Raw genomic sequence first — 11,617 nt, 5'->3', positions numbered from 1 at the left:
TAATAATCGATTAAACAATTGATTTTGTTATCGATTTAGTCATTTATATGTTAATGATAGGTACAATAATCGCTACTAATGATTGTTATATTTATCGATGAATTAATCGATTTTACAATCGTTGTATTTTTCTATATGTTTATGGATATTGTTATCGGCATTTTTCTCGACACAGTTATCAACATCATGATCATTGATCATGATATTCATCACATAATATGATATCACATCACATAATATGATATCACATCACGCGATATCACGTGACATGACATTATATGATATGACATCACATTATATGGCATGACATCACATGACTTGACATCACATGATATGACATCGTATGGCATGACATGGCATTACATGACTTTGCATTCATGATATGACATCATATGGTATGACATCATATGACATGACATCACAGGATATGACAACACATGACATGACATCCTATCACATCACATAAAATCACGTCACATCTTATCACGTAATCGCACCTCATCTCATCTACGTGAAAAGAAAAAGAAAAGGACATAAGCAAAGATGTGAAAGATAAAAACAAAGATGAAGACCAAAGTAAAGTTACCGATTTCAAAACCAAAAACACCGTTGGAAAGGTAATTTTCTGTAGATGAGAAGAGTTTTTATAGTTTGGAATTTGTTTGAAAATCGTCGTTTAAAAATTTCCATATTTGTGTATGGTTGTTTTTGCAACCTGTTTAATTTAAGCTGTTTCGCATTTTGTTTTACTTCGTATTTGAAATTAAACTTTGAAATAAAGATAAATATGAAGATGAAGAAACAAGTGATAACGATGAAGACAAAAAAGGCAAAAGTGAAGATAAAGACGAAAATTGAGATAAAGGCGAAAATGGAGATAATGAGAAATACATAAGAATTAGGTTAACAGAGTTGAAATTTTCCGATAGGAATCGAAATAAAATCAGCCATAAAGGTTACTGAAATTTATCGAATCATCGAAGTTTATAATTATCGAAATTTATCCATGCTTATTAAGTTATCGCAACGATCGAATTATTCAAACTGATCAATGTTTACTAAGTTGTCGAAATTTATAGCACAGAAACTTAGTTCCCAAATTTACGGATAGTTATCGAGCTATAAAACGTGTGGGATTAACAAAATTTGTCAAGTTAAAGAAATGTATCAAGTTATCGATATTTATTGAATTATCATTATTTATAGACTTAACGAAATATATCAGGTGTCGTAATGCATGGAGTTCTTTCAACTTACAGAGTTATCGATAATTATTGATCTACTGAAATTGGTTGGTTCAACGAAGCGAAGTTTATGGAACTTTCAAAATATATCGATTTATCGAATTTCAAGGTTATATAAGCTTATCGATTTATCACTGCTTATCGAATTTAATCGTCTTAACAGAGTGTAACGAGTTATCAAAATGTTTAGATAGTTTTCGAAAAATGTGGAGATGTCAAAAGTAAAAATTTATAAAGGTATCAAAGTTTTTACATTTTTGAGTTACCGAAATTTATCGAGCCATCGAATTTCACAGTTATCTAAATTGGTCGAGTTAACGAATTTTGTTGAGTTATCGAATTTTAGTGTTCTTGACATTCATCGAACTATCGATATGTATCAAATCATTGAAATTTATCGATAAACTTGAATGTATCGGGTCAATTCCAAGTCCTGCCGAAGTCCTCCAAAGACCTTCTCAGATAAAAAAAGTTTAGTTACGTTTTAGCAGAAGATTTTCCGGTTAGTTAATTTGTACCGTATAAGTTTTGCTACGTGTTAAGTTAGAGAACCTCTCCAAGGGTTATAAAACTAGAAACACTGTCGAATTTCGACAGTAACTGGCACTCTAGTATATATAATTAGCTAGACATTTATAAAAAAATATTAATCTATATTAATAAAAATGTTGTGTTCGTATGTCACGGTCGTCAAAACTCGAGAACGGCTGACCCGATTTGAATAATTTCTTTTTTGTATTGTTCGGTATAATACCAGAACCAATGATACCGCAAAAAATTGGAGGGTTGCCACCTATTTGAAAATTTTTAAACCCAAATATATTGATAAAATTAACGAATTATTACAATATGGGTATTACGTTAAAGAGGTTTAAGAAAGATAACTGTTGGAAGTATCTTTTACGAGGCTTGCCACCTATTTAAAAATTTTAACTCAGTTTAATTAATAAAAATAAATGAAATGTTGCAATGTGGGTACAAAATTAAGTAGGTTTAAGAAAGATAACTGCTGGAAATGCCTTTGAGGAGGGTTGCCACCTATTTGAAAATTTTAACTCAGTTAAATTGATAAAGCAAATAAAATATTGCCATGTGGGTGTTAACTAAAGAGTTTTAAGAAGGCTTACAGCCGAAAATATGTTTGAAGAGGGTTGCAACCTGTTTGAAAATTTAACTAAATTTAATTGATAAAATAAATGACATATTACAATATAGGTATCAAATTAAAGGAGTTTAAGAAAGGTGATTGTCGGAAATATTTGGAGGAGGGCTGAAAATTTTAACTCAATTAAATTGATAAAATAAATGAAATATTGCTATGTGGGTATCAAACTAAAGAGTTTTAAGATGGCTTACGGCCGAAACTATGAGAAACTTTGAGGAGAGTTACCACCTGTTTGAAGATCTAACTAAGTTTAATTTATAAAATAAATCACATTACAATATAGGTATCAAATTAAAGAGGCTTAAGAAAGATGACTGTAGGAAATACTTTTGAGGAGGGATGCGACCTATTTTTATTTTAGCTCAGTTAAATTGACAAAATAAATGAAATATTGCAATGTGGGTATTAAACTTTAGATTTTTAAGAAGGATTACAGCCGAAAATAAGTTTGAGAAGGATTGCCACCTGTTGGAAAATTTGACTCAATATAATTGATCAAATAAATGGCTTATTACAATAAAGGTATCAAATTAAAGATGTTTAAAAAACAGACTGTAGGAAATATTTTTGAGAAATTTGAAAATTTTAGCTCAGTTAAATTGATAATGCAATGTGGGCAATAAACTTTAGATTTTTTAGAAGGCTTGCAGTCGAAAATATGTTGGAAGAGGGTTGCCCCCTGTTTGAAAATTTAACTCAATTTAATTGATAAAATAAATGACTTATTACAATAAAGGTATCAACTTAAAGACGTTGACTGTTGGAAATATTTTTAAGGAGGGTTGCCACCTATTTGAAAATTTTAACTCAGTTAAATTGATTAAAGAAATGAAATATTGCAATATGGGTATCAAACTAAAGAGCTTTAAGAAGACTTACGGTCCAAAATATGTTTGAAGAGGTTTGCCACCTGTTTGAAAATAAAACTTCATTAAGTTGATAAAATAAATGAAATGTTACAATATGAGTACCAAACGAAAGGTATATAAGGAATCTTGATTTGGAAATACTCTCAATAGAATTATGCAATATATAAAAGTAAACTAAAAATATTTGAATTAAATGAAATATTACATAACTGGTTCGAAACGGAAAGCGTTTGGGAAAGCTTTACAAGAGAAATTTTTTGCTAATGTTTTCACTTATCCAAATCCGGATAGTTAAAAGGAAGAGAGAGTTTACAACATCTTATCAAACGAAGTGATCATATTATCAACGAAGATTTGGTATACAAATTACGCACAGAAAAAAATTAATAAATAACAACCAGAGATCGAAAATAACCGTCACCAAGTGTCCCGTATGGTGTTTACCACTGACACAAACACTCGTCTCTCAAGCTAAGAGTGTTTCTCACCGTGGCAAATCACTCTGTGCGATCTTTTTGTGTTTTCCGTTGTGGGTTATTTATCAACTGCTAAAATTTCCCTTGGGCAAAAACACTTTGGCAGGGACTTTTATTTTTAAGTGTCTTAATTTGTGGGTTATTGTAGGACTGAAAAATATAAGTGGGGGTAATAAGTGGAAGCAAAGCGCTAGGCATTTCTTTACACGACATATACGTACACATACATGTGCGAACATTTATTACAAAGAAGAGAGCGTGCACATTCTTAATATGATACACCGAAAATAAGCTATTTTATTTTATTGATAAAGAAAAGGATAAAGGCAAAGGTAATAATAATAACAAAAACAAAGATGCGTACAGATAAATGCAAAAATCAAGGTAAATTTAAAAATTTTACTAATATAAGGGCAAAGGTGAAGGGGAATATGTAATGTAGAAATTGATAAACATAAAGATGATAAAGATAAATATGAAGAAAAGATGAGGATGAGTAACGATGAAAATAAAGGAGGAAAAATTAAAATAAAGGTAATTATAAAGAAAAGGATATAGAGTCACAGAGACTCAACTTGGGAACTATTTCGGTATTCTCGGGACTTATCGATATAATGATCGATATTTTTATCGATTTTGTTATCGAGATTTTTATCGATTTTGTTATCGATATTTATATCGAGTTTGTTATCGATATTTTAAAGGATTTCGTTATCGATAATGTTATCGACTTTATTATCGTTACTGTTATCGAGTTTGTTATCGATTTGGGTTTCGATTTTGTTATCGATATTTTTATCGATCTGAGTATCGATTTGGGTATAGATTTTATTATCGATATTTTAATCGTCTTTGTTATCGATATTTTAATCGATTTTGTTATCGATCTGAGTATCGGTTTGGGTATCGACTTTATTTTCGATATTTTAATCGATTTTGTTATCGATTTTTTAATCGATTTTGTTATCGATTTGGGTATCGATTTTGTTATCGATGTTGTTATCGAAGATCCCGAAAATCCTGAAGTCTCGAGAATTCCGAATTAGTGCCGCGGATACCGAAAATCTCAAAGGAGTCCCGAAAATCCCGAATTAGTACCGGGAATTAGTACCGAGAATCCCGAAATAGCCCAAATATCCCGAAGTAGTCCCGAAGATTCCGAAAATCCTGAAGAAGTCTCGAAAACCAGAAAAAGTCCAAAAACCCCGAAATAGACTAAAAATCTTGAAGTAGTCCCGAAGATTCCGAAAATCACGAAGAAGTCTTGAAAATCTAATTAGTCCCAAGCATCCCGAAGATTTTCGTGGAACTGGAAGTTGGAAGATACTTAAATATCTTATTTGCGTCGCATAATAAAAGTATTATTTAATTGAAAAATTACAAATCAAATTGATTTGCTCTACAAATGAAATCAAAAATTTGTATTTCTTATTTGGTTGAAAAATCACAAATAAATTTTATTTTTTATTTGGTCAACAAACTAAATCATAATAATAATTTCTTAATTGATAGCGGATTTTAAATCAATAACATGACCGCGACGTTGACGTTGCTTATATCTCTCTATCTCTCTATCAACAGCAAATTTGAAATGTTTCTACGCACTTCTAATACTTATTTTTCTTCTTCCAGCGATAAGTGTCCGTGTCCAATAGCAATAGCAATAGCACACATCTACAAAAAATAAACCACCTATTCTGTTTTGTGGGTTATTTTTTCCCTTAAATATTGACGGTTATTTTGGGACACTTTCAAAGTGTTGACGGTTATTTTCGACCTCTGATAACAACTGATACAAATGAAAAAATTATAAACAGCGTAACGAAAACATAAAAATATCCAATGAAATGAAATAATGAAAACTTAAAATTTTTATCACTATTCCCTTACATTAACACAGTTAACAGTTAAATTTTAATCATAAACAATTTCGTTTGGGGTCGCCATAGCCTACTAAGTATATTCCGAGTAAAGAAATTTCTAATAACAATAGATAATATTATTATGATTATTATTATTATTACTATTGCGAACTCCTATTATATGCGCAAACAGACATTCTCAAATTAAAGCTAAAGCAGAAGGGCATTTACGATCGCATGATGCAAGTGTTAACATAGTAAGAGCTGCGTGTAATTTCTGGCGTGTGCCGATGACATCCACATCATCGGTAACAAAAACCTCGAAGTCTGTTCTGCCTTTCCAAGTTGGATAACGAACGATAACAACATCAAATAAACAGTCAGCACTTTCGCGCCTTGGCACCCACGACACTGTTGATAGTTACAATTTCGAGAAAGTAGAGAATTCCGTTTACTTGGGAACTAGCATTAACACCGATAATAATGTCAGCATTGAAATCCAACTCAGAATCACTCTAGCCAAAAAGTGCAACTTTTAACTGAGTAGGCAGTTCGGGAGTAAAGTTCTCTCTTGACCTACAAAAACCACACTCTATAAGTCACTCATCATTCCCGAACGGGTTTATGGCGCAGAAGCTTAGACAATGACAAAATTCGATGAGACGGCTCTTGGAGTATTCGAAAGAAAGATCTTACGAAAGATTTACAGGTCTCTCCGCCTTGGAGACGGGGAGTATCGCAGACGATGGAACGATGAGTTGTATGAGCTTTACAACGAAATGGTCATAGTGCAGTGAATGGAAATACAGCGGCACCGTTGGCTTGGACATGCCATTCAAATGGGAACCGACGTTCCAGGTCTGAAAGTATTTAACTTGCAAATGGAGAGACCAAGTGGAGAAGGATTTGGCTTCACGTGGCATTTCCTATTGGCGTCAGTTGCCACAGAGATAAACGACTGACGTTCTTTGTCGAGCTCGGCCAAATGGCTTAGGCGGTTCCAGCGTCAAATAAGAAGGAGAAAATAATATCTGGGGACCTTATTCTTGGATACGCCTGGAGGAACTAGGAAAACATTCCTTATCAGATTGATTCGGAGGACGGTTTGTTAAAAAAATTACATAAGCTTAGCTAGGGCTCCGCCTGGAATTTCTGCGACATTGTTATTAGGTGAAAGAATTGCTAATTCAGCAATCATACGTGCAATATTTCCAGAAGATCCGGTATGGAAAAAGTAATACGAAAATTTAAACTCATTGTTTGGGATGAGTGTACAATTGCACACAAAAAATTGCTTGAGGTTTTTGATCAATTCTCGCGAGATTTGCATGGAAACGTTTAACCATTCGGGATTGCATTGATGTTGTTCTCAGGAGATTTAACGCAAACATTGCCTGTAATTTCGCGATTAACACTAGCGGGCGAGATAAATGCTTGCCTGAAATAGTCTACATCGTGGCCAAGGTGAAGAATTCCCATGATTCCGACCGATACACAATTTCAATTTAAAAGATTGCAATTCCCAATTCAATTGGCATTCGGAATCGCAATCAATAATGCCCAAGTCAACCTTTGGAAAAGTGTGGTAAACCTACCAAAAGTATCCAAAAACATTGTTTTGCAAACTGTAACTGTTTTACCACATACGGTCAGCATGTACTTATTTGAAACCATCTTTCTATTATGAAGGCTAATCTCTAGACGTGTTGCTTCATTATATCGCGCAATGTAGTCCCATTGGCGACTGTGATCACCGATGCTCCAGAACTCGGTAAAAATTGCGAGTCGCTGCTCTTCGGTAATTTTCTTTGAGCAAGAGAATCTACATACACCGCAGCCAAAACCCATTTTTCTCTCGAAAATTGGAGCGTCTGTTTTGTTCACCCCTGGGCTGCCTGAGCATTTTACTTTTTTGGCTTTTTCGTGGTTCCACTCAGCTGGCGTTCGTTGCCGCTTTCGCGTTACTACCTTTCCAGTAATTTTAGTTTTCTTTTTTGGAAATTGTATAGTATCGTTATCTACCACACTATATTCAGTCCACTCATTGCTATCGTCGCTAGGACGCTGTAGACCAGAACAACTAGCTTCACCTATATGATATTGTATTAAATAGATTTTCTTTTTATAGTATAGAATTTAGGTTGTAATCATATTTCGGAATTAACCCCACTCGCATGCCATTCTATTTCCAAATAAACCGCATTAAAAACTAATTGAATTAAAAAGTAAACAGTCTGTAAATTTTACCTTCAAAAATGTTAATTATACATTTTCGTACAACGATATCTTCACGTGGTAGTAGCCCGCTGCATTGTAATGGCATGCGAAGTATCCTAGATAAGTACATCAAAATATTGTATAAAAAAGATTGGCTTACTCATTTGCTGCAATTTGCCGAAGGAGCTACTTCTTTCACTTGAACAAGATATATCGAGCAATAAGTAACCTAATTTGAGAAAGAATGATATATTTCATTCCAGCGACAAACTCGGTATATTAAAAACAATTTTTACCTTCTTCATAGCTTAGTTTCCCTTTAGTTTCATTATTATTTGGAATGGAGGCAGAATCTTCTAAATTTTTTAGTTTTAAGCTATTAAAGATAGATGAAAAAATATCTGAAGTGAGAAAATAATTTAGCCGCTTAAAATTTTTTTAATTAATGCTATTTTACCTTCCATTGTAGATTCTTTTAATTGATGCTGTGTTAATATGTAATGAAATTTTTTAGAATGCAAATTTTTGAGCGGAGAAAATTAATAACTCGTTCGACAACGAATCTAGTAAAAAATCAGATTGAAATGAAAATTTGAAAGACACAAAAGCAAAGTCTATATTGACTCCTACCAAAAAGTTAATGTGAAAACAAAATGCTTTCACAGTAATTATTTTCACTGTACCACATTTTTTTCAAGAATAAAAACCATACTGAAGATAATGCTTTCTTGAAGCGGCAGCTCAGATAGGTCGATATTGAGCCATTTGCTGAGATAGGGCGTTGTTCAATCAAATTCTGAGACGGCGTTTTCGGAGCGGCAGCTGAGATAGGGCGTTTTTGAATAAAATTCTGAGATAGGGCTTTGTTCAACTAAATTCTGATATAGGGCGTTGTTCAATCAAACTCTGAGATAGGGCGTTTTTGAAGAGGCAGCTGGGATAGGCGTTTATGAACCGAATTCTGAAATAGGGCGTTCTTCAATAAAATTATGAGATAGGGCGTTCTTCAACTAAATTCTGAAATAGAGCTTTGTTCAAAAATTTTCTGAAATAGGGCGTTTTCGAACTGGCTGCCGAGATAGGTCGATCTTCCACTCAGCTATCGATATATGATTTCAGGGACTAAAAAATGGACAATGGACAATCAAGTGTTTCTTGATATTCTCAAATAATAAAGATCTGCGCCGGTCGTTTTACTTCTTTTTAATATTCGGTATTCTCCATTTGAGATAAATTATTTTTAATCTCTTCAAAACACCAATGCCTTCGCGTAGAGACAAACCATTGGTTTGTATCCAAGCATAAATGCCATTGAAGTTACGGGTTAATAATAACTAAATCTGTTTTTATATTATTTGTAAACATTTCTTTAGTTCGACGAATAAAACAAAAACACCCAAAAAAAGGCCAAGAAAAATTTATTGACCCAAATTTTCTTGAGCAGTACGAAGTTCTCAAAAATTGTCTACGCTTTCTACTATGGTTTGCTAAAATTTGGTTGTGAAGAGTACAAGGACCCCTTGTTTTCAACAGAAATATATGCCCGTTCCATTATTTCGTAATGTAAAGGGGTGCAAAATATCAGATGTCAGATCTCCTTGGACACTACTATTCACACACGAAATAATAGCAATTTCCTTCTTGAACGTTTTCTTAAAAGGTCCGTACTTAGCTTTATACATTGAAATAAGCAAAATAAGCATGATCGTTAAAATTAGGCTTGGAAACCCTGAATACCAAAATAAGCAATTCCCCGCAGAGGCTTAAAATTTTCGGCCCTGGATATAACATTAAAATGCAGAACAAAAATTGGAGGAGGAGCTCGGCCAAACGCTTAGCAAAAATATGAGAGCCAAATAATTTGTATTTATTTATTTAAAGTATGCTTTATAAACTTAGATATAAGTTGAAAATAACTTAGCAAACTTATAAATTATATATATCGTCGTTTAAAGTGCAAAACCGCGTATCAACAAAATGCAAAACCGCGTATGTGAAATTTTAGAAATTATTTTCGAGAGTGTAAAAACACTAATTTAAAAATGGTTCTCTAGTTTATAAAGCAAACGCATTTCTGGCTAGTATATTTCAGAACGAATGGATAAGGATTGAGCCAAGAGCTTGTGTGAGCAAATCCAATTTTTGGCAGCCAATGGTAGTTACGCGGTTTTGCAGAATGACGATACGCGGTTTTGTACTTTAAACGACGATATGTATATACATATATAGTATGTGTACATTGTATATTCCTTTAACTTAATTTCATTTATTATTGTTTTTGCAGTATTCAAACGCGAAGTTAAATCTGTGGCGGATTCTGGCAAGTTTGCGGAATTTATGGGCAAAGGTGTCGTCGAATTCCATTTGATAAATATAGATGATATAGAGCAGTTTGAAAAGAAGCAGCAGTAAAGGAAATGAACTTAATTAATTTCAGTGCTCGCGGACATAGCATGCAGTTGAGTTTATGATTGTAAAACTTGATGTTGCTGGATTTACTAATCAGCTATTTTTAAATCTAATAATTGAAGCATCAAATATTTGTTCGTAGGCTTGCATAGTCAATGACGTGATGCAATGTCTACCTTGCTTTAGAAAATTATTGGGGAAACATTTTCTTAGTTTTCATAAATTTTACTGTATTATTCGCAGCTTTTATTATTGTACGCAGAATAATTTTTAAAATAAATTTAAAACACTACTCCACAAATTATGTGAGAATCGAATGAACGTAAGAACAAAACAAAACAATTTCTGCTAGTCTTGGGTCGCTGAATACGAAAATAATACCCATGTTTGTTTTACAAGAGATATTTGTGAGATTTTTTTCAAAACCCAAATATCTCATGAAAAAGTCATCCGATTAAGGTAAGCAGTTCCAAAGGTATTGATGTGTCCTTACCAAATATATATAATTTGAGCAGATGTAAGTAAAAATGATTAGTGTTGTCAGCAACCAAAGTCGAAAAAGTTAAATTTCCAATCATTTTTGTAAAGTAGTCAGTTTTAATTGATGATTTTTGATTAAACATTTATTTTAAGTATTTTTTAAATTCAATTTTCGACCAAAAGTGTGATTGTGTCAAAACCATTTGAAAAATATTGGTATTGTTCTCGTGTTCAGCGACCCGAAGTTAGCTTGGAAAATTATCTTTTAAGACAGGTTAATTTTCCGTGTAAACTAGTGAAATATTAGTTAAAACATGCATAAAGTTAGCAATCGACCATGGTCACCAAAATATAAAAAAGAAATATCGTTGTAAAAATTAAACACGAACACGTTCCAAATCCTAAAATAGCAATTATTGTGCATATGAAACCATTGTGTACCTAAACTTAAATTAATTGTGGAAAATAATAAAATCGTGTTAGATCCATTCCAGCGAAGATGACACCACAGGTAAAAAAATAAATTACATGATGGATTGTGTTTGAATCTGTGAAAACATTAAATCAGATAGAATAACTCTTTAGAAATAGATTTTTATCGATTTAGCTTTCTCTGTTTCCTCTATTTTTATTGTTATAAACGCAGCCGTAGTGTAACTATAATTATGTTCACATTGCGCCATAAACTCGAGTTTACGCTTTTCATGTACCAATGTACTAAGAGATCTTACCGTGACGTCTTCACTTAATCAAAAAAAAAAGTTCAAGATACACTTTTATGTGCAAAAAATAACTGAACAACTAAAAGTCTTCTTATATGTACGGAACTTATCATAGACAATTTTTATTTTGATTACCAGAATTAATGGTAGCCTACTCTTTAAGATTAATATCA

General features: G+C 32.7%; 1 protein-coding gene across 1 annotated transcript in view; it reads left to right on the top strand.

The window, feature by feature from the left end:
- The window catches only part of LOC108362150 (integral membrane protein 2B), a 90,725-nt gene extending 79,476 nt beyond the window's left edge, over positions 1-11,249 (top strand). The window contains exon 3 of the mRNA XM_017615013.1: positions 10,118-11,249. Coding sequence (XP_017470502.1) covers positions 10,118-10,245 — 128 coding nt within the window. The 3' untranslated portion in view covers positions 10,246-11,249. The remainder of the gene's footprint in view (positions 1-10,117) is intronic.
- Positions 11,250-11,617: the final 368 nt, after the last annotated feature.

The sequence above is a fragment of the Rhagoletis zephyria genome, unplaced genomic scaffold, assembly GCF_001687245.7.
Source record: "Rhagoletis zephyria isolate East Lansing unplaced genomic scaffold, Rhagoletis_zephyria_1.1 Rzeph_scaffold_00951, whole genome shotgun sequence".
Taxonomy (NCBI): Eukaryota; Metazoa; Arthropoda; class Insecta; order Diptera; family Tephritidae; genus Rhagoletis; species Rhagoletis zephyria.
The sequence above is the reverse complement of the archived record's forward strand: the minus strand, read 5'-3'. Positions and strand labels throughout refer to the sequence as shown.